At 42.6% G+C, this 22678-nt stretch overlaps 1 protein-coding gene across 12 annotated transcripts in view; it reads right to left on the bottom strand.

The window, feature by feature from the left end:
• Positions 1–839: 839 nt before the first annotated feature.
• Positions 840–22678, bottom strand: part of DNAJC7 (DnaJ heat shock protein family (Hsp40) member C7) — a 26870-nt gene continuing 5031 nt past the window's right edge. For 4 of the 12 annotated variants that reach the window (XM_070227276.1, XM_070227275.1, XM_001495382.6 and 1 more), the window contains 13 exons: positions 16031–16119; positions 15186–15310; positions 14680–14793; positions 13929–14003; positions 10380–10498; positions 9561–9714; positions 8870–9034; positions 7935–8026; positions 4434–4507; positions 3919–4065; positions 3534–3686; positions 1452–1514; positions 840–1005 (listed from right to left, as the gene is read on the bottom strand). In XM_070227276.1, the coding sequence (XP_070083377.1) occupies positions 968–1005; positions 1452–1514; positions 3534–3686; positions 3919–4065; positions 4434–4507; positions 7935–8026; positions 8870–9034; positions 9561–9714; positions 10380–10498; positions 13929–14003; positions 14680–14793; positions 15186–15310; positions 16031–16119 (1408 nt within the window). In that variant the 3' untranslated portion in view covers positions 840–967. Of the gene's footprint in view, positions 1006–1275; positions 1515–3533; positions 3687–3918; positions 4066–4433; positions 4508–7934; positions 8027–8869; positions 9035–9560; positions 9715–10379; positions 10499–13928; positions 14004–14679; positions 14794–15185; positions 15311–16030; positions 16120–18823; positions 19023–22678 lie in introns of those variants that run through there. The other 8 variants (XM_070227274.1, XM_070227273.1, XM_070227272.1 and 5 more) reach the window with 6 other exon arrangements.

Genomic DNA, 22678 nt, shown 5'->3' with positions numbered 1-22678 from the left:
TATATGGGGAACTTCCCAGGCCTAACTCAGTCCTGTCATTTCACCATGGCCTTGGCAGCAAAGGAGGAAGACTGGAAAGAAAGCAGGGGCCCCGAAGGAAGAGAAATCCAAGGTCTTTCCCCAGCCATGTCTACCATCGAAGCACCAAAAATCTAAGCTTCAGTAAAAGCCTCAAGTGTCCCTGCCTGGAACTCCTAAAAAGTTTACTCACCACAAACACTAAGCTTAACCTGAACAGCATGACACACGCCACTGCTGCCTTCCCCAGCCTGCCTCCCATACAAAATCAGGAAGGTGGGATTTTTGTCCTTGTCTGCCTTTCCCTCAAGCCTGCACTGGCAACAGGAACTGTGAGTCTGTATAGACCTCCTGTGTTTATGTTAGTCCAGCCTGACACTTAGCACCCACCCATGCTCTGTGTGAGCTTTGGACACGCAGCTTCTAGTGATTTCTGGTGGCTTCCACCATAAAATGAGCATGTTTTCTGAACTCACCTCCCCATGACTGACATCAGGCACTCACATGCTAAATAGGTTTGGGAGAAGCAGCCAGCATTCCACCTACCCCGGGCTCTGGGTGCCCACATCAGCATCAGTTCCATGGTGGAGGCTCAGCTTTGGCCCCCTGACTCTGGAGTGACACAAAGCAGCTACCAGAGCAAAGTGCCAGAAAGGGTCAAAACATTTTATTCTCTTAATTTTTTTTCTTTTTTAATAAAGTTAAACAGTAAAACAAAACTTCACAAGCTGCCTCCCTGTCCACCCCCCGCCTCCCTCCCCTACCCGCAGTCTTCGGCGCTGGCTCCCTTTCCTTCACCCCACTCACGCAGACACAGGGTATCCAACTGAGAAAACAAAACTGCTCTAAGTACATGGAGACATGATGAAGGGAGGAGGTGAACTGTGTCCACATTCAAGGTGAAACTGAGCAAGTCTGCATTTTCTGGGTTCTAGGTGGTTTCCTTTCATTAGCCAAATTGAAAAAAGAAGTTTCCTGGCCCAGATGCTGTGAGGGAAAAGAAGAGCCTGTTAGTTGGCTCTGTGGGTTTTCAAGGGAAGATCACTTTGCTCTGATTATGGAAAAGTCTTCAACGGCTGCTTCAAACTCAGAGAAAAACATCTACAGGTATCAAACGGCCTGGGCGAGCATGGTGTGTGTGTGTGTGTGGCTTCTAACACCTTCACTCTTGCAGAGAAACCCTGGTACTAGGCCGCTTAGAGACGCCTCCCTGAGCCTGCAGAGGTGTGACGCTAATGGTCTCAAGGCAGGGTGTGCCTGGGAGCCTCCCTTCCTCCATCCTCAGCACCACCTGAGTGGACAGATGCCCTGCTAGCCGAGAATTCAGCTGCCTCCACTCCTGGGTCCCTCTGACTCTCAAAGGGCTGCCTAACTGGGGAGTCGCTGCATCTGCTTGTGATCTGGGAACTCCCAAGGGCACCAGGCATACCCACCTTCAAAGCTGAAGCCCCCAGGACCACCGAAGAATGCCTTGAAGATATTGTTTGCATCAAAATCTGTGGAGCAAGGCAAGAAACAGGGAAGGGACAAAAAGGTGAAAAAATTAGTGTTTGGAGGGGAACTTATCATGACACTGAGAATGGGTCTCCAAAGCTTCCCCAGATATTATCACTTCCCTCCTTTCCCAAAATTTCAGAGACTAGGAGTGAGCAAATCTGCCCCAGGCTATGCGAAACTTGCTACTTGATCCCACTCCTAGGATATCTCCCTTCTCCTTCCAAGTGCCAAAGGAAAGCTTTCTTTGTCTCAGTGCACTTTGCTGGCCCTTCTTCTCAACCAAGGCCATTTGTACTTAGTGACACACTCTTGTTTCCCTATAATACTGGGGCTGCTACTGAAAAGGCTAAAATTTATCACTTAAATGCTACCAAGAATAAATACAAGAATAAGACCTATGATTTACTGTATTTGTTTGATTCCATGCTCTGTCTAGACTGTATGCCAGAAAAAACCCTATGGTTTATTAAAGCACCTACCAGGTACAAACCCTGGTGCTGGGTACACAGCAGACATATCATTTCATCCTAATAACAGTTTGTCAGGGTAAGTATTATTCGCAATTTATACTCAACAAAACATAAGTAGGGAGCTCAAGTAACTTGCCCAAGATCACATGGCCAGTAAAAGCAAAACTGAAAACTCCCAACTCCTGTGTGACCCCAGAGCTGTGCTCTTTCACCAGGCCACAGCAGGTCTGATGTACCCAGCTAGGCCTGACTTCCTAAGCTGCACAGAAAGATTGACCTCAACCACCTGATCCCATAAGCACATTGTGTCCAAAAGTGAATTCCTCCTTGCCTGCTGATCTGCTCATCTTCCTGGGTCTCCTAGCTCACTGAATGGCCCTATCAAGTCAGCTGTGCCAAAGCCACTCTCAACTTAGTCCTTTCCCTCTCCTAACATATTCAGGAGCCAACTCCTGCTGAGTCTATCAGTCTCCCAACTGTGCTCTCCAATCCCTTCCTAGCAACTGTGTCTTCCCACCATCTCTATCCTCCTCCCCTTCCAAACCACCTCTCCTCACTGTCATCACAAATATATTTCTAGAGCCTAAATTTGGTCCATAGCTCCCCTACTTAAAACCCTTCAACAGCCTTCCACTAAGTATAGCTCTTCTCAACTGCTAGGCGTTTATTATTATAAACCTAAGTTTTTAAAATACACACACACACACACAACCCTTGAACTGGAGAGGTCAGGATTATCTATATAACATCATCAATCTTGTTTTAAATTTCAATAGATGTTCTTAGTGGAAGAGAATGGCTGGCATTAGAGACCGTGGCCTGAGAACTGTGGCTAGTTTAGGCCTCTTTCACCACAGACTGAGCTCACAGCGAGCAATGACACTGATAGTTGTGCTTTACTTCATCCTGAGTCTTTCGGGAAAACCAGTATGCGAGGGCTTACAGGACCGTGTGATGCACATAAATATCGGTCAGCACACCCTCTGCACTGGGGGACAAAGGAACTTCCAGCCAATAGGAAAACGTCCATATTCCTTCCTCTAGCCCCTAAGGCTTTCTGAGGTCTGACCCAGCTACTTTCTGGCCTTGTCTCTCACCACCCCCTGCCTTGAGCACCTCTCTCCTCCCAGACTAAGCCCCTTGCAGCTCCCCAGGTGCTGTGCTTTTCTGCACTGCCAGGCCTTCCCTCACTTGTGCTTACCTCCTTGGCGCCCACTTTGCACCCTGGGCACCTGCTGCGCTTGACTGCACTCACCGGATCCTCCGTCCATTAGAGCAGGGGTCAGGTTTGGCCTGTCGGCTGGAGTTTGCAAACCCCTAGACTGTGGGTTCCCAGAGGTCAGGGAACTGGTCTGATTCATCTTTGTTATTTCCAGTGCCCAATACAAAGCCTCACACATTACAGGTATTCATCAATGTGCACTTCACAATCACTGCGCTGATTTGTCACTGGCTGATTACACAGACTCTCCCTTTGGAGTGTCTCTAGAAAAAACTCTAACATTCCACAGCTGCCAGATTTATCCCAGGCTGTCCCAACCGACTCACCACCCATATTCATGCCCTCCTCATCCAGGTCCTGTCCACTGTCATAGCGAGTCTTTTTCTTGGGATCAGAGAGGATGGTAAAAGCTTCTCCAACTTCCTTAAACTTTTTCTCCTCCTCTTTCTGAACTTCGGCACTGGCTCCACTGTGCCGATCTAAAGGGAGGAGAGTACAGGAAGAACTCATCTCAGTCTCAAAGCAAAGTTTAAGAGGAAGACCACTTTATGTCTAATTTTAGAATTTGGCGCTTCCCCTAATTTGGAAAGTATGGAACTTAGCAATGCCTTATCCCCAGCTGAAGAGCCTCCCTGGGCTTTCGTTCTGGACTGAGTTTGGCAGTGAGCCAGCGTGCTCTTCCCACAGAGTCCCCTCGCCTGCCCGCTCTACCTGGATGGTGCATCAAGGCCCGTTTCCGATAAGCTTTCTTGATCTCATCCTCAGAGGCATTCTTGTCCACTCCTAGAATCTTGTAGTAATCTTTCCTCTTACTCTTCTTCAGTTCCAGCTGTGCATTTTTTAGGAGTTGTTTGTGTTCTAGAGGAAGACATCAAGCATCAATGGAAAAATCTGATTCTAGCTTCCCTTCCCAGGTCCCACAGCAGATGCCTTGGAGGAAGAAGCCTTGTTAACCAGACTAGGGAGTTTTACGGTGTTTTCTTCTGGGGATTAAAAAAAAAATCTACTCATACTTAGGTTCCTCACATCAGCCTCATCACACAAGAGGAAGTGAAAGTGACGGGGACCAGAAAACAGCAGCCTCATCCTGCACTCAGGATCTCTGTTCACTCCTTCCTGGCTGCTGATCACATAAGCTCCACGTACAACTCTGATCCCTCAAAGTACTGTGTCCAGTTTTAGGGCCTGCAAGTAACATCACATAGTTCCCTGAGAAATTCCTTTACCTTTTGTTTTCTCTGTCTGATACACTTTTTCATAGTCCCGCACTGCTTCTTCATACTGTTCTGTGTCCATGTAACTGAAAAGGAAATACAGGGCAATACAGCAACATGAATACCAATGGCCTTCAGTATCACTCTAGGGGAAGAGGAATGGCTCAAGCAAGAGACACACACTTTCGGTTGAGATGCTTCACGAAACAGGAGTCCTTAAGGTAGCCATGAGAAAAAATTAACTACCAGTTCCTCAAGGAAAAAAAAGAGAGAGGTCTCATGCCACTTGCACTCAACCAGCAAAGTGATACTCTGCTCTGAGCAGAAAGCAAACCAAAGGAGAAAGTTCCTTCTGATTTCACACAGCCACCAAGAGGCATCTGGCCTGCCTTAGGAAGGCACTTAATTGATGTCTTGGAATTAAAACACACAAGAGAAAAATTATCAAGTTTGATAAATGGATATGGAAGAGCTTTGAAATCTGCAGTGCCAGAAACATGCAGGGCCAGCTCCAGTCCAGAGAAGAAGTGGGATTAGTGAGCCACTAGACGGATCAAGTTCAAGGTGGTGGCGGCTGGCAAATGCTTCCATTAAGACCAATCAATCTGAGAGATGTAGGTAAGTGAGATTAAAGGAGACTAAACACAGGCTTGCTCCTGTTTCGACAGTGCAGAAGAAAGGAGGGGCCCTGACTAAGACAGGAGGAATCTAGCTTGACAGGCTGATTGCCAGACCTTTTAAGGGTCTCTTCCACAGAAGCAAAGTAGCATTTTTCACATCTTACTAAGCTCACTGGTGCCAAGACTGGCCTACCGATTGAACAGGCCTTCCTAGGTGAGTCCATGCTTCGTCAAATACTCCACTATATTTCCCACTACAGGTGGAATGCCATTCTCAGTGAGCCCCTGCTGTTGAAGCTCTTGGAGACTGACTCCAAATAATTTTTTACAGGTAGAAAAGCTCTGCTTATTTAGTGGCACTGCCACTATCTCTTTCATGTCTTCTTTTCAGCCGAACTGCTGCAAGAAGGGGTTCCAGAGACAGACACCACTAGCTTGGCAGTGGGAAGTGAGCATGCGGTGCAGCTAACTGCTGCACAACAAAGATTCAGTTTACTTCACTGTTACAACACAAGCCCATCTTCACAAATGCCACAGAGAGGCCAGGGCAGGGGGACTGCTACTGATGTGGCTAGCAAAAGAGAAGCCCAACGTCTTAGGCATCTCTGATTTTCTGAACATCTTGACTTACGACTTAAAAAAAATGGTGACAAAACCTATGCCCTGCAGACACAGGGTACAAATGCTACTAGAAGCTCAGAGAACCCATTTACAGGATGAAGTATAATATAAACTGAAGTAAAAGAAAATTGATAACTGATAGCCCTGGGTGTAGAATGATCTGACAAACAAGCAATCTTGATGAACTTTCCAGGACCATATGTAATGTAAAAAGCTGATATTACATGATTTGCATTTTTACCTCTTTTTTTTTTTCAAATTAAAGGACATTCTTACATTTAATTTTTTTTTTTAAAGTTGAAGAAAAAGAAAAGTAGAGCTTTAAGGAAGATGGGAAACTCTAGCCCATGATGGGAGATGTAGCAAAGATCTGGCATCTCCCCAACTTGAGGGGTAGGTTGAGGCCGACTGGGGCAGCAGTCAGGCCTCTGGGAGGCTTTGGTCTGAGCTAATCTCCAGTACCTCTTGTCAACCCCAGCTGCTTACAGGGACTGCTGCCAAGTTCTCAGCCAACTGTGCCAAACAGTGCACGCTGTCCCCTGTGGTGGGATCTCAAAGGCAGAGCCATTCAGAGGACAGTTCTCTTTCTACCACAAAGATAAGGAGCTGTCTGATCAAAGCAATTCTTGATTTTTGTTTATTGTACTTATACGATGAAAATAATCCTCCATCCCATTATCCTCCTAACAAATCAATTTTCTGTTCTCTCCTCATTCCCTGTTCAAACATCGCAGAGTATTCTGTTGAGTGATACAGTATCATGTAACTAGACATACAGGTGGATTCTCCTTTTTTGCTATTACAAATAAAACTGCAGTGAACACGTATAGAGCATTTTGTGTCTATTAAAATAAATCTTTGGCTGGGTCAAAGGTACTCTTTTGTTTTCCAAAGCTTCTACTTTTGTCTGCCAGTGGTTTGTGAAGATGAGATGACTAACAGTCTCACAGAATCTATAATGTAATTCTGTGTATGTTTCTGTTTGACAGACTTAGTCATCTATTTAGAAATTCACTGACAAAAAAAAAGTACTGCACACAGTAGCGATTATCCTATTTTTTTCTTCCTGAGAAGATATTCCCTGAGCTAACATCTGTTGCCAATCTTCCTCTTTTTGCTTGAGGAAGAATCACCCTGAGCTAACATCCGTGCCTATCTTCCTCTATTTTATATGTGGATCGCCACCACAGCATGGCTGCTGACAAGCGGCGTAGGTCCGCATCTGGGAACCGAACCCAGGCCACAGCAGCAGAGTGAGCCGAACTTAACCATTAGGCCATGGGGCTGGCCCCACAATTATCATATTTTTAAAAATGTGGACAATTTGGGGAAAACTAAATGGGAGGTAGGACACATTCTGCACCACTGACAAGACTGAGGAGCTTAAAGAACTACAGGCTCGTCAGGCATCAGTAACAGCACCTGTTCCTTAGATATGACATTTTATAATGTTACAGATCGAGTGTTAGAGATCGGTATACAACAAATAGGTCTTCCTTTAAGAACTTTAAAGACAGGAGGTTTTTCTCTGTCGGGGAAATAATCTGAAAAAAGAATGATGGATTTTTGAGAGGGGTCTCTCCTAGCCTTTGCTAATGTTCCTGTCTGGAGAAAAAGAGTCTAGTGGGTCCAAGAAAGAAGAAGTATGCTGGGGAGCACCTTGACTCTGAAGGCAAATCGGGGCACTAGAGGCAGGCATATCCTGGGGCTCAGAAATCACCTAGTGAGATGGGGGTACTGCAAAAGGGGGTTCTTTACACGGCTTGGAAGCTGAACCACATTAAATCTCTTCTAACCTCAAGGACTGTCTTTCCTAACCCAGAGCAAACTGGATAAGCACAAGTGTCTCCAAGAGATCTTATTTCTTCCTCTTCCAAGCGCCATACATTCATTCAACAAAACATTTATTGAGTGAGCACCTACTGTGTGCCAAGCACTGTGCCAAGTTAGAGCAAAGTGTACAACACAAAATAAAATCTCCAAAGGAAATGGATTTAAACTTTAACAAAAGGAATTTGGGTCAGGCATCAGAGGAAACTTACTGACCGTGAGGGGCGTAAGACACAGGCATGGGAGACTGAGGGAGCTTGTGCAATCTCCTCCGCTGGAGGTCTATAAAGATAGTCTAGGGCTGGAACAATCCCACCTAGAGGCAGGGGGAAGGACCAAATGACCTCACAACATCCCTGGGTCTGCTTCATCATCCATAATACAATTCCCCTGGCAGGCCAGCAGCAACTCCCTCTTCCCCCGACCCACCAGAGGCACTTACCACTGAGCTCTTCTCAAGTAGGCTTTTATGTAAGTGTCATCGAGCTTCACTGCATTTGTGCAGTCTTCTATTGCATCATCTAGTTTCCTAAGCTTCAGGAGAGAGAGAGCAGTCATACTTCACATCTTTGGTGATTGAGGGAGCCCAGAAGCTGTGAGCATGGCTTCAAAATTCTAAAAGGATCAGTCATGCTGGCCCCCTAACTGTCACACTCATTCTTGGTCACTAGGGAGGCCAGTATCTCACAGGACTAAGGATATTAAATTTGAAACGGGTTTCCTGTCTAAGTGATGGAAGCCAGGCACACCTATCTGCAAGGATAAACCACCTCTACCACTCCAGGTCAGTGCCCAACCATGATACGGAAATAGTAAGGGTGATTCCTGCCCTCCATTCTTCCAGAGGCCAACTAGAAGGATCAGAATTACTGTGATTTTTAACTATAGAACTCCGCAAGCGGGCAAGGAGCCTACTCTTTTGTTTCTTATGGTGTAAAGGACCACAAGGGCACACAGGCCACTTTCAACTGAGCATGGTGACAATTGGTTATGCTGGAGAAAAAAACTAAGCCTCCCTCATACTCTCATTTCCTCCAAATCACTCCTAAAAAAGAAATAATCACTTGCTTAGACAAAAAGAATATTTGCTTAAAAAATTATCCCCAAAACTCTAGCTGTTCTCTTACTGGAGGAAAGGGACCTTGAGGTAGAACGAGTGGGAATATCTTTCCAAACTGTCCCTCAAGTGTCCCTAAATTCCATAGGAAAGATAAAAGTTTGACTCTCAGAAGGAAGTTCCTAACAAGCTGAGATATTAACCAAAACGACTTTTTCTCCTGTCTTCTGGTTTACCCTGATTGGGCAGCTTTCCCAAGACCTCTCTGATGTCTCTTAAAAATAGCTCCACAGGCCCCAAGACCCAGACCAAGTGCTTACCTTGGAATTAACCGTACCCCGATTACAGTAGAGTTTAGCATTTGTTTTTATATTGTTGGGGTCTATCCCCAGGGCTTCTGTGTACAGTTCATATGCTAGCTTGTAATTTCCTTCTTTAAAGGCTTTATTCCCATCTTCTTTCTTTGCTTTAAGTGCTTTGGCGTTCTACAGAGAAAAGCAAGGGAGGTCAGTTCACATCCAGAGCCTCAGACCACTGCACGGAGAGGCCAGAGGCTGTTTGCAATTTCTGAGATTCCAGTAGTTTAGCATCACACAGCCTCCCACCCCACCCCACCATCTGAGCTATTTGTTCCTCACTGGTGCTTCCTACAGAGTGGACAGGGGAAACCAAGATTTACAAAAGAATACCAGTGAGACCTGTGTTACCCAGAGTTTACCTCCACTCCCTAGGATAAGCATTACTATCTTTTCTTCACTGAAGGAAGAAAAAAAGAAAAGAAAACACACTTAGATATTAAAAAGAAAGATTTGACCCTATCTGATCACATTTACCTTTCAGGCAAATAAAAGTAGTCTTGAAATCATTTCTAAGGAAAGGACCGAGCATCCTGGCAAGGCAGGAAGAGGAGGCATCACGTTCCTTGTGATTCTAAAACCCTCCATTCTAACTCTCTTAAAGGCTCAAAAAGGAAGCTTTCTTTCCCACCCAGATCTGGTGCCTAGAACTTACTCTGCAAGCAACACAGGCCTTCTCGTGATCAGGAGCCATCCTGAGAGCCTGTACAAAAAACTGAACCGCCTTCTCAATACAATCTTCATAATAAAGGCAAAGCCCTCGTACATACAGAGCATCTGCATTGGTGGAATCCATTCGTAAAATGTCACTGCAATAGCCAGAAAGGGGCACATTTAGCTGTGGGTTGATCTCCCCATCACTACTAACCTGTGGCCAGGTTTTTTCTTGACCATGTATCTAGTATGGAAAGTATCCAAAGGTAGAAAGATTCCCAAGAACTCTTCCCAAAATAAATCACCTATATTTAACATACTTCTTGTGTCTCACAATCTTCATTAGAACAGAGGTTGGCAAACTATAGCCGACAGGCCAAATCCTGCCTGCCACCAGTTTCTGGAAATAAAATTTTAATGAAACCAAGCCACATTGTTAACATATCTATTATCTATGGCTGCTTTTGCACTATAATGGCAGAGTTGAATAGTTGCAACAGAGACCATATGGCCTGCAAAGCCAAAAATATTTACTATCTGGACCTTTACAGAGTTTGCAAACCCCTGGAATAGAAAGAAAAGGACATTTAAAAACAAAAAAACAAAATAATTCACACATCTGTTCTTTCACATACAGCTCAAGTACCTACTATACTATACAAATCCAGTCTAACCTTTGGCTTTAAGTCCTAGGAAGGTCTGATCAGCCCTACCTGGCCCACCTACAGGACATATGGTAGCTCTGGTTGTAGAGAGCCCCCAGACAGCATTCGTCCAGTGGTATCTGGCATTTCAATGCAGAACTGGCCTGACTTCATACCTGGCCACAGACTGTGCTTCTGGATAACGACCCAGCATTGCTAAACATTCTGCTTTGAGGATTTTGAAGCGATGGCAGGCAGGGGCAAATTCTAGGGCACGGTCCATGCAGAAAACAACCTATTTGAGGAAGAAAAGCAAATAAGGTTCTTCAGCCAGGATTCTAGAAATGTCTTTAGTTTGGTCACAGGTAAAAGAGGGATTCAAAGGAAAGTAAAATCAGAGTTTAAAAACATACCTAATTCATTTGATTAAACCACTGAAATGAGAGCAGTTGATCCAGATGATAATGATGACAGCAAACATTTACTGAGTACTTTATGTATCAACCCATTCAATGCTCGTGACAATTTTATGACGTAGGTAATATTATTACCCTTCTTTTACTGATGAGAGAACTGAAGCACAGAGATCAAGTAATTTGTTCAAGGTCACCAAAAGTAGTAAGTAACAGAAACAGCAATTATCTTAGACGCTAAGACTCCAAGGCCTCTAACCTTAATCACCATGCTAAGCTGCCTCCACAGAGAATCATATCCATAGGGACTGTGATCAAAACTCACCCTGCTAGTGCAGAAATATTGCTATTTGCTACTTTGCATAATTCATCATGCTTAGCCTATTAAGACATGGAATACCAAGAATAACCTAGTATGAATCATTGCTCTCTCTGTCACTCAAAGTGCTCACAGTTCCCTCCTTCCTGTGCCACAAGCCTCACATCTCACTGACTACCCTGCTGGCCATTCTTCCACTGCTGTTTTAGTACAGAAATATACCAATGAAATAGTTCATTTTAATGGGTTCTAAATAGACCGTATCAGATTACTATACCCAACATGTTGCTACACAAACCAAAAGCCAAGTATCTCTCTCTCTCTCTCACACACACAGTTGGGATTAGTTCAATCTTTCAGTTTCATAAAGGCTCTCCATATATTTCCATTTTCTCTTTTCAGAAGTTTGTTCTTTGAGCTCTCATTTTTGGTTTAGCTGCTATTTCTGGGAGATCCCTGCTGAATCATATTCTTCTCTAAGAATAACTAACTCAAAGGAGAAATATGGAGTTCAGGAACATCCATTCCCTCTGAGAATCTGGCCATGGTAATCAGAAAAAGAGAAAGTCTGAAAACTGAGAAGCAGTTTATAACTCAAATTCCATCAACAGGAGACTGGTTAGTTAAGGCAGACACTCACATAATGGATACTGTGTGGCTCTAAAATAGAGGGAAGACGTTCTTCCAAGGTCCGTTAAATGGAAAAAAGCAAGGTACAAAACTACATATAGGATATTACCTTTCACGCAAAAAAAAAAAAGAAGAAAATTAAAAATCTATATTTGTATTTGCTTATATATGTAGAACAAAACTGTGGAAAGAAACAGAAGAAACACAAACGGTGGTTACCTTAGGCGCTAAGAACTAGGCAGATGAAGATCAAGTTTGGGGCAACACTCACCACTGAGTATTTGCTTATACTTTCTACCTTTTGAACCAGAAAAAGCACTTATTTGAACATTTAAATGTGAAAATATGAGGAAACAAGTAAACAGCATGAGCGGTTCTACTGGGAAGACTTTCTGCAGTCCCGACAGAACAATGGGAGGGACGCCTCTCCTTCAACGGCACACGTTACTATCCTGGAAGTTCTAAGGACAACATGAAAATTCAGGTATGATGTAAAGTCAAGGTACTAATTTTCCCCCTTAAATGGGAAAAGAAGGGGATGGGGGGGGCAGCAGTCAGTCAAAATGTAAGCAGCCACACCCTGCTGCCTTCCCAGCGTTCTGTACGGAGATGGTTCTGCTCAGCGTCGGGGGGTAGCAGTTGGAGGCTCAGTGCTTCACTTCCCACCCCCCACCTCCCCATGACTAGGGACAGCTGCAGGCAAAGAAGATCTTTGTTTCTTCCAAGTTCATCTGCTTCCCCTGCCAGGATCATAATTCTTCATTTGTGACATCACCATGAGCTACAGTGGGGGGGCTGGGATGTCACAAACAGAGGATTCTGTCACAAACTAGGGATTCTGGCTCCAGAGTGGGCAAGAGAGAAAAGAAACCCAAAAGACCGTCTTTGGAGACAAAGCTTTTGCCTGTGTAAACCTCAGAAAACAGGACAGGAGGCAGAATTGCTTTTCAAACACACACACACACAAAAGAAACTTATGAATCACACTACAAAGACACTGTACTTATTAAAACCAATGGACAGAAGAGGGATGCTAATAAGTTAATGCTGGGACTCTGCATAAGCTAATCAGATATATTTATTACCAAATAAAAGACCTTCACAGTGTGTGACTTAAGAATGATTTTTAATTACATCCTTTTATCAAACATTTATTGAGCACCTGCTACAGAAAGCACTGAGCAAATTCCCACCTATGAAGTGACAACTCCATTCCCTGGATGGTACTCACAAACTTCTTTTAAATGATCCTAAATATCGATCCTAATCAGTGGTTTTTAGGGGCCATTCACCTCGCCTTTTGAAACTGTAGCGAAAGATACTTCCAAGTACCATCTAAAGAAAGGAGTTAGGAATTACAGAGATGAGGCATAACCACAAGATCTAGAAAGATACCTAGAACTTTTATACCTTTCTCATGTTTCAGATTTGTCAACCCTTTTGGCATGTAAATTTTCATGAACTATCACACAGCTCCATAAAGCAGAGTAGTAAGCTTCTGCAGAAAGGCCCAGTATCAAAAGGGTAGGGACGAAAGGTTACATATGCTATTCAAAAACGTAAAAGGGGCCTCTCTCCATTTTAGATTTACAGCTCCATCCTGTATGCATAAAGCAGGAGTCAAAATTAGCTCTCGTTATTCAAATAAAAATGGATTATCCAAATCCAATATTTAATTCCAACTGGCTTTTTCTCTATTAACTGGCACACTTTTACACCACTATCTTACATTAAAAACAGGAACAAACTCAAGTAAACTCATTTTGCTTTTTTATCATAAAGTCAAATATAACTACGAAAATAAGTTAGCAAAAAAAATTTAAATGCTAGCAAGGATACAGAACAACAGGAACTCTCATTCACTGGTGGCGGGAATGCAAACTGGTACAGCCACTTTGGAAGACAGTTTGGCAGTTTCTTGCAAAACTAAACATACTCCCACCATATGGATCCATTAATCGCACTTCTTGGTATCTACCCAAAAGAGGTAAAAACTTACATCCACACAAAAACCTGCACGTGAATGTTTATAGCAGTTTTATTCATAACTGCCAAAAACTTGGTTGTAACAAATGTACCTCTGGTGGGGCATGTTGACAAAGGAGGAGGCTAAGCATGTGTGGGGGCAGGGGATATATGGGAAATTTCTGTACCTTCCTCTCAATTTTGCTGTGAACCTAAAACTGTTCTAAAAAAGAAATTATACAGTCTTAAAAAAAAAGAGACAAAGAACAGTCAAATTGAAGTGATAATTCACTAGTCTATTGCCCCTCTTAATTATCGTGTGCGCACACACACACCCACCCAGAAAATAGGACTGTGTGAGAAAGGGTAGATGAGATTTCCTCATGGTCGTACTTTACCTTCCGAAAATCCCGCTTCTCAAAATCCGTCTCTGCTATTTTCTCATATTCTATGACTGCATTAGCATTCTTGAACTATACCAGAAAATCAGATAGGAAAAGTTTTAATAATAAAAAAAAAAGTTGTAGATTCAACAACCACAAAAGTCAACAAGACTTCAATGAATTTTTTACTTCAAGAAAATTAGAACCACAGACTTTTCACAAACCAAGTTGGTAAAGACGCAGTCAAGACTCCTTAACAGAAAGGTTAAGGCCCAGCTTTCACCCTCAGTTTGAACTTAAAGTCAGGAATACAAGCATCATACCTTGATATATACAAAATAAAGGTAAGGCACCATCAGGGATTGAACAGAAGTTTTAAGATTCTCACTAAAATGCATCCAGAGGTTAACTGGGTGTATATGGAGATGGAACTAAAACATGTTTTGCCTGCTATCAATTTAATCAGAATTTGAATTTACTTAAATTCTTTAACTTCATTTAAATCAGTTCCTTGAAGCATCTGCCTATCCACCCAGCCATCTCAGAAACCCTCCAGTTTTCACAGATTTCTAAAGCTATAAATCATATTCAAAACCCTTTTACAGATAAGGAAGCAGAGGCTCAGAGTCTATGAAACTTGCCTACACTCACCCAGGTGTGGCTTGCAGCAGAAGTGAGACCAGATCTCAGTTCTGACTCTCAGGGCGCTATTCTTTCCCAATATACTACACTGCCTCTTTGGATACAAACAGGGTTAGACACATACCTCTTGTTGTGCCTGAGCATTTTTGTGATCCAGTTCTAGGGCTCTCTGGAAACTGCGACATGCTGCCATGGCATTCCCTAAAGATAGGTGGCATTTGCCCTCTCGTAGATGCCCCTATAAAAACAAACATGAAGAGGGAAGAAAAGGAGCATGATTGGCTAAGCAGAGAGAAATCAACAGCAGCCACAAACATCCACACAAAACCAACGTGGGAGGAAAACGACCAGAGCAATGGTTCTCAAGCAGGGCTGATTCTGCCTTCCGTGGGACAGTTAGCAATGTTAGAAACATTTCTGGTTGTCACAACTGACAAAGGAGGGGGTGCTACTGCTATCTAGTGGCTGAAGGCCAGGGATACTGCTAAACATCCTACAATGCACAGGATAGCCCCCCACAACAAAGAATTATCTAGCCCCAAATGTCAATAGCGTCACGATGGACACACCCTGGGCTAGAAGAACTCAACAGCAGCAACTGAGTCCTCCCCAAACAGCCCCATTACATACCCGGACGAAACTGTCATCCAACCTCACTGACTGCTGTGCATCTCCAAGAGCTTCCCGGAACCTTCCAAGCATCATCAAGGTGGCTGCCCGATTTCCATAATAGCTAGCATTTTTAGGACACATATCTACAGTAAAGGCAGAAGAATGTAAAACAAAGTTTAGCATGGGTCACTGCTTTAAAAACTCCGGGGCCATCTCCCTCAGAACTCTATCAAGGCAATCAAACTATAACAGGAATGCTGACACACTCTTCAAAATGCCATGGCTAAATTTTTGACTACCTGTGAAAACGGACAGCAGCAATGGTGCAACCAACTTAAAAAGAAAATAAGTTATTAAAAAATTATTTATACTTAGCTTTAAAGTACAGTGATTATCTTTCGGGGGGAAGTCAGCACCCTTGTCTTAATGAATTGTGTTTTTATGTAGTAAGATATGAAATGTATTTGCATTTGTTGATTTGGGGGGTGCGGAGCCCGTAAGCAAGTTAGGTGAGAAAAACGCTGACATGGGATTGAAATATCCTGGCAAATTGAGCATGGAGGTAACTAAGACCTGATAAAATCTACACAGACCATTTTCTAGGATAGTAAATGAACTGGAAATGGATTTAGGTGGGTATCTTTTTGCCATAACATCTAGAATTTCTGGAATTGCCTTCAATTTGCCAAAAGAAGAACTACCCACTTGGGCTAGAAAAGTAATTCCTCATGAAGTCATTAAGCCTGAAGGAGTTCACAGAGTAACAGTTATCAACCCACCAGGCAAAAGGCTACTTCTTAGAGAGGAGCTATTTATAATAGTATTTGGCAAATTATTTTCCAGCATAAGCACTAGGTCCTCACCTATGGCTTTTGTATAATAGTTATAAGCTTCATTGTAATCTTTCTTGGCATAGTATGCATTTCCTTGTTCCTTGAAAGACTCTGCTTCCCTGGAAAGGAAAGAGAAAGAGAATCATGTTACTTGACCTAGGGCACAACCTCTGTAATGTCATGGGAGCAATCTTTGGTCTAGAGCCCCTGGCACACTGAGCTAAAAGTTAGTGTGATACATGAAAGAATTTATACATTTGTTCAATGGGCTGATGGACCAAAAGGAGGTTCTAATGAAAGAATCCAAGTTCTTCAGATGCTATTTTTTGTCACTTAGATATATTCAAACTAAAACAAGGAAACCTCTCTCATGCTGCCTGCCTTGCCATTCCCGCCTCTAGTCATTCCCCTTAGGACAGGCAAATTTACACATTCTCTCACAGAAACTAATCTTTATATTTATCTCCTTTCCATTGTGGCACAACTGCTGCCACTTTAGCAAACTTACAAAAAACTGGCTACAGGTAATTCCATTCAGGGACAACTGATTTCTCAATGTGAAATGGGTCACATTCTTAGAGTTTTGATGATTTATTCTCCTGAAAAGTGGCTCATGCATTTGTCACTGGAAGGACAAGCAGAGCAAAAGCAGGCAGCAAAGGAGTTAAAAGCACAGCATATTGGTGTTTAAGATGAAGGACAGGGTTGAGTGACAGCAGAGACCAAGAAGTTGAATGACAGGGACATACAAGGTATAGGCTGCCAGTGCCATGCTCTAAGAAGTACCCATCTACTAGTGTTCCCTCTGCCCATCAAGTCTAGGTGGGTACTTAATGCCCCCTCTGCCATCCCTGTAGTACCCTGTATAACCACCGAGCGGGTAATATCAGAATTTTTGTCCTACCCCAAGATCCATTTCTTGAAGCCGTGCCATTCAACAAATTATACTTTCCAAAAGGAACAATGTTATATAACTGAGAATTATATTCCTGACCAAAGAACTAGAATCAAAACAGACAAGGTTTTAAAAGAACAACAAACCAGTAACTTCTATCAAAGATATCCCAAATCATTCTTCTGACCAGCTTGAGTGACAAAGATAATTCTTTACCAAAATCAATACTGCAATGTATTTTTAATATAGGGAAGAATCTCTGTTTCTTTTCCTGTCCTCCACACATGCAAATAACCCAGTTCAAGGGCTCCCTGAAGTGAGGACAGAAGTACATAGTTCTTAACCTTGGCAATAGTATGGTAGTCTACAGCTTGATTCTATGGACATCAGCATTGGGGAGATTGGTGATTTATTTACTTACATATTTTAAACTACAAACCGGCAAAACCACCTTCCTTTTATTTAGGTGATCTCCCTTTCCACTTTTCATCACTGTCCTGACAAGCCCTACTAACACCAAAAGGCTGCTAGAAGAAAGGAGAAGGAAAATGGGAATAACCTATACATGGTGACAGATTTGAACTGTGATGGATATAAATCTGCTTGAGTAATTTTATTATACCAACTGTCACAATGCTGTAAACAGACCACCTGCTATTAGAAGTCCTCAAGAAGAATCCCTCAACTGCAAGACTTATGGGACCAACTGCAGTCTTTCTACATGGTGTACACCATCCTATAACTCTAAGCAAAGCATTATAAAACCCATGAGGAGCCTATCCTTTAAGAGTAGACGTGCCAAGAGATTTGAAGAAAGGGCTTCCCCAACACTGGATTTCAAAAGTTGAGTCAAATTCCTGTAAAGAAAAGGAGTAGTAAATTCAAAGGAAATAGCAGGCCCAAACGGCACCTGAGAAGTTCTAGTCTTCTCTTGTTGGCTGGTGACTAAGAATACACAAATCCTTGAGGAAAACCAACAAACGCTGTCAGCAGCATAAGGCTTGTTAGTTAAAGGTGAAACGATCTGTAGAGCTACTGACAGGTGCCCTTTCTTTCCTGAAACACTAACCCCCAGGGAAGCAAGTGAGTTCAGCACTGGCTTCTAGCAAATATGCAAAGGATGATTTCTGTGGAAGATTAGTAATAATTATTGAGGCCAGGTACTTTCCATGCATTATCTTCTTACCAGGTGAGTTTCATGCTTGCCATTTTTCAAAGGAGGAAATTAAGGCATAGAGGTTAAAAACTGGCTTATGGTCAGGATGTTGACCCACACCTGTCGATTCCAAAGCTTCTTTACTTTCTACTCTGCTAAGTAAGCTTTCTAATGCTCACTTCTAGCTTTGCCTAAGACTTTAAAAATTAATCTGTACTGCTAGTAACAAGACATAGGCAATGAATATGAATTTCTTTAAACTAAGATACAAAACAGCCCCAGAATAAAATCCAACTCAAAAACGACAATCTGGATTTAAATAGCTATATGACATTCCTAACAATTAGTCATAGAGCAAGGCTCCTTTCTCTTTAAGATGCAAGACCTAGTGAACTGGACTTTGCCTCCCCCAAGAAATGCATTTCATTTAGTAAATGGTGAGTAGATTCCATTCTAGAGCAAACAAAGCGAGTAATGTAGAGTCAGCCCACAGCAGAAAGAACAAGAATTGTGTTGTGACAAGTTACCATGTTTTTAACCTCACTGCACAGCATCAGGCCAGAATTAGCTATTCCCACACAACTGCCTCATGAAAAAGGACTTATTTTCATAGAAACATGGTTGATTAACAGCTGCCTAAACAATGGGCACTTAGTGCTTTTAGAGTGAATGCTTATTTTTTGCCTCCAGGTCCAATGCCCAAAGTGGAGTCCCTCCTTCATTCTGAACCTCCCCACCAGATACAAGACAAGCTTTAACCAATGGGCCTGACCCTGAGAGACCAGCCGAGGAAAGAGTGGATCTTTGGAATCCAGCATGGCAGCAGCAAGAACTGAACAAGGCTGCATCAGGAACAATTCCAGGGTCAAATCCATTCAAGTCCTGCCCTGGGAGTCTGAGAAAGGGCTGAAGCTTGTTCAAGTTGCCCTTACAGCAAAGGGACTGAAGGATGAGATGTCAAAGGCGTGGGACTGGAAAAGAAGGAGAAGAGCTGGTTAACACTGGAATTGAGGGCAATCTGGCGGTGGCATGTGTCACTCCACTCACTGCCAGGGTCAATTCATCTGATAACCAAGTGAGGTTATAACAGGTAGCTACTAAAACACATCAGTACTGAGAAAGGAAGAATTAGGATTAACTGGGTTCACCTGGACCACCTAAAAAAAGGAAAAGATTCCAAAATGGACTAAATTAAACGACAGATTATTTTCTATGACCATAAAATAAAATTCAGACTAAACCCTGAAATATAATACCACAGCAAAATATAGACTTGGCCATGACTGACTTGATGGGACTATTAACAGCTACACTCTAGTGCTTTTTCAGATTTTCAAAGCATTCCCCTTGAAGATCTCCACAATGCCCTTCTGAAGTGGTTATGGTGATACATGTCCTCGAACACAGGAAGAGTCAGTGAAGCACCCAAGGTGGCTGCACAGGTTTTCTAATTCCTAGAGTCCTATGTTTTTTTCCACTAGATCCTGTTAGTGTTACGCTTTTTAGATTAAAACTAATTTATCCAGTTTCCCACCCAATCCTTGAGTCAACTCTAAACAGAATAAGCTTTATCTCTCTGATTTACCAAGAGATGTTGGGAATGACTCCACCTCCACCAAACCAGCCCTTTCACTTTAATAGCAAGCAACAAATTCCTGTGAAAATAGCTACCTAAAAGTTTTCAAAAAACTCTGTTCTCTTTGGATGTACGATGGGAAGGTCTCCCACAACATGGTCAGTGCTGGAGGGCTGGCAGCAGCCTTCTCTCAGACAGAAGTAAGGAGAAGACATTCCCCTCCTGGTCTGCTTTGCTATTTTAAAATGTCTTTATTTTCAGAAATAACCTCATCAATCAGAAAACTGCAGCTCTGAAAATCTGGTCTTCTAGACTACGTGTTAAAAATCTATACATCCTCCAATCAGGGAGTTACATTCCCTCTCTCCTAATTTAGTACTCATTCATCACAGACGCTAATTACTCCAACAAACACTGCCAAGGGAATCATTCGGTATCACACAGGTCTTAGCAGGGCTCAGCATCATGTGACCAAATCAGACAACCTGGGCTTAAGATCACCAGCCAACTTTGCACATTTACAGCTCAGCTAAATTAAAAACACATTAAAACACCACAGCTGACACCGCAATGTGCCCCAAATTAGATGCCCTATAAAAATTTCCATTTTCTCTCTAAAGACTTCCAAGTCATACACTTGAGCAAGACCTTTGCCTTAGGCCAACTAGTCTATCTTTTAGCAATTACAGAGGTATTCAAAAACTTTAGTCAGCTTTCACTAATGCAGGACTTACTGGGTGGTAGTTTTTAAAACATGCTCAACATGGCTGGGTTCTCTGTGGAACTGCTTCACATATCACATATTTGCAGATTATTAAAATAGGGATGAGATGCTGCATTGTTTGTCAGTATCACTTTAAGCTTTATTCTACCTCAGTGCAGGAAAAATAAAGACCAGTATGGGTTCACTATTCTGCAACATTTGTAACCTAGGAAATGCTGATTAGGTTTTTCATGACAAAAAAACAAATACCGCACTGCTTTTATTTATTTCAAGTATTTGGCTAGAATAATATATTTTTAATAAAGTTCAGCTCTTCCAATAGTATTAATAGTTTAAACCAAAACAGATGCAGCAGCTTGAATGAGGTCTTTTTTTCTTTTTTTCGTTTTCTTGATGCATTTTGCTACTTCTGTGTGGAAGACAAATCATCTAGCTTTGCTAAAATTACAAATCAGGATAAAATGATTTCTTTTGTTAGAGGAGAGGAGTGTTTAGGAGCCTCTGATTTTGGAGAATAATTTTATTGGCAAGAACTTCAGAAAAATAAATCTTTTCTTTTTTCACCCTCAGGCTATTAACAATAATACTTTATACTGCCAATGAGTTAAATATCCTTTATGCTTTCCTATTATTTTTACTACTTTCAAAATGTCATCCTTACTCTATGATTGTTGCACCTATTTCTTTTATTCAGTCAAATTTACTAGTTGCCCGTTGATCTAGAAATGTCCTCCACCCTTCAGAATTTAAGGGATCTTGGCCAGTTTCAGAGCAAAAATTCCTCCCTCCTTCCCACAGTCCAAGACCTCTTGTCCCCAAAGGCACGTCGCAGGGCCTGTTTCATGTGGTACCCTCTCTGACTTTCATGAGAGAATAAAGTAAAAGGTGCCCAGGAGCCTAACTTTTATTCTACCTTACCAAATACATATTATGCTTTTTTTCTTTTTTATCTTCTAACTAATCTAAGGATGAAATGACAATTTAAGTTTCACATAGATAGGTGGAAGCCATATATGACTTGGAACAATTCCACAGATTGAGTGCTTGCTAAATGCAAGGTACTGTATGCTGAGTGCAAATAAAGGCTTTATAATGGTCCAGAGAAAACAGAGGGTGGGCTCTGCTACCTGTTGGTAACGGTGGGCTACCCAGCTTCCTTTATCCAATTTCCTATATAACAGACAGCTGCACTTTCACATAAAGCACAACTGAAGCACCTGCTCTCTCCCCAAAAACAGGGAAGGCAAGGAAGATGAAAACTTACTAACATACCAGTTTGAATTGTTCTCTGGCTGGACATTCAGGGGGAAGCTCAACAGGGGTAGATCCCGAAGGGACTGAGAGGCACCAAGTGGAGTCACAGATACAGTCTACACAAGGCAGTAGCACTCTCTACTGCTCAAGGAGGGAAGGACACCCGGCAGCATGCTGGAACTGGCTACGTCTTTCTTACTCAATGGAGACAGCAAGCAAGCAAGCAACCAACCAATTTGGCCAGAAATCCCATCACTGCATGCAGAAAGATATTCACGTGGAAATACCCACTTCAGCTGTGAGTTATAAACTTATGCTAGATCCTTAAATGGGAGGTGTCACAATCTGTGTTATCTACCTGACCTTCATTTACCCCTGGGGAGAAGACACCCAGCCACAAAGCTGCTCTGAGAGACAAGCTTCCGTGAAGCCACTCCGAGACACCAGTCACTGGCTTTTCAGCATGGGCCAGAGGCTTGTTTGCATAATGTATCCCCAGACTCACCATTTTCTGTGCCTTGGTTCCCCATTTTGTGAAATCTCCCACAACTCTTATGAGGATACTATAAAAAATCTAGCACCCATCAAAAATCTAGAACTGAGGAACTACAATTAAGAAAAAGGCTGCTTTCTGAGTGCTTTTTTGGGGGGAGGGGGGTGGAGATGAGAGCCAGAGTGGCGAGTCTGGATTGTCAACTGATATTTTGCTTCTAAAGTTCTCTTGGGTCCTTAGTTCAATGGGTGGTTGACTACCACCAGAGCAAGTTGTCCAAGGAAGAACTCTGAGGACAGAAACTCCGAGAATAAGAGAGGGTCTTGCTTGCCTCGCACTCCCTCCCCAAAAGTTTAATATTAGAATCAGAAGAGATGGTTAACACTTTGCTTATGACAGTATGGCCTTCTCACACAAACTTTAAGTCACATGCCAATAGAATATTAGGTCTCAGAATCAGACTTTGAAAGTGAAATATTCCTCATCATATTACCATTCTCAAAAGCATCAACCTCATATCCCCGCCAATGGTGGGGTAAAACATAGTAACTGCCATTTTGATCTGGCTGGGGAAGAAAAA

Source organism: Equus caballus, chromosome 11 (genome assembly GCF_041296265.1).
Source record: "Equus caballus isolate H_3958 breed thoroughbred chromosome 11, TB-T2T, whole genome shotgun sequence".
NCBI classification, from domain to species: Eukaryota; Metazoa; Chordata; class Mammalia; order Perissodactyla; family Equidae; genus Equus; species Equus caballus.
Note: the sequence above shows the minus strand (reverse complement) of the source record. Positions and strands in the feature narration are given on the sequence as shown.